This window comes from Mus caroli, chromosome 11, assembly GCF_900094665.2.
Source record: "Mus caroli chromosome 11, CAROLI_EIJ_v1.1, whole genome shotgun sequence".
Classification (NCBI taxonomy): domain Eukaryota; kingdom Metazoa; phylum Chordata; class Mammalia; order Rodentia; family Muridae; genus Mus; species Mus caroli.
Window position 1 is genome coordinate 91,870,249 of NC_034580.1, and position 539 is coordinate 91,870,787.

The 539-nt window shown below is 47.9% G+C and overlaps 1 protein-coding gene across 1 annotated transcript in view; it reads right to left on the reverse strand.

Annotated features, from left to right (window-relative positions):
• The window catches only part of Calcoco2 (calcium binding and coiled-coil domain 2), a 26,483-nt gene that overhangs the window by 5,919 nt on the left and 20,025 nt on the right, over positions 1 to 539 (reverse strand). Inside the window, exons 6-7 of the mRNA XM_021175952.1 lie at positions 467 to 539; positions 133 to 202 (exon numbers count right to left, since the gene is read on the reverse strand). The exon at positions 467 to 539 is cut by the window's right edge and continues 16 nt beyond it. Coding sequence (XP_021031611.1) covers positions 133 to 202; positions 467 to 539 — 143 coding nt within the window. The remainder of the gene's footprint in view (positions 1 to 132; positions 203 to 466) is intronic.

The following is a 539-nucleotide window of genomic DNA, read 5'->3' on the forward strand; positions in this document are numbered from 1 at the left end:
AAGCTCACTCTGCCACACCCTCTCCATCAGGGTGGATTCTTACCCTGCAGTCAGCTATTCCCGCAGGTATCTAGCTCTGCACATTAGGTATTTGGGAAAGCTGGTAAGGTGTTCTTTGGCAGAGTCACCTACCTGAAGCTCTTCTTCTCTGACCTCCAAGGCCTTATTTTCCGAGATCATCTTCTGGTTGTATTCTCTCTCCCTAGAAAGTAGAAATGACTGTTTCCTGATTCCAGATCAATTATCCCAGGACCTAAGTGATTGAAGACAGGCTGGGCTTAAGCCTACCTCTTAACATTTAGGGTTTTCTTTTGTTTTGAGACAGGCCATCATGTAGCCTAGGCTGGCCTCAGATTCACTGTGTAGCTAAGGATGGCCTTAAACTTCTGGTCCTCAGTCTGGGATATGCAATCATACCAAACCAGAACAGGCAGTGTTCACTAACAGTGGCCCCTCTCCTACTCACCGGTGCAGCTCACTCAAAAAATAGGCCTTCAGTTTCTCCCAGGAGGCCTTCTGTTTCTCCCAGGAGGCCTTCT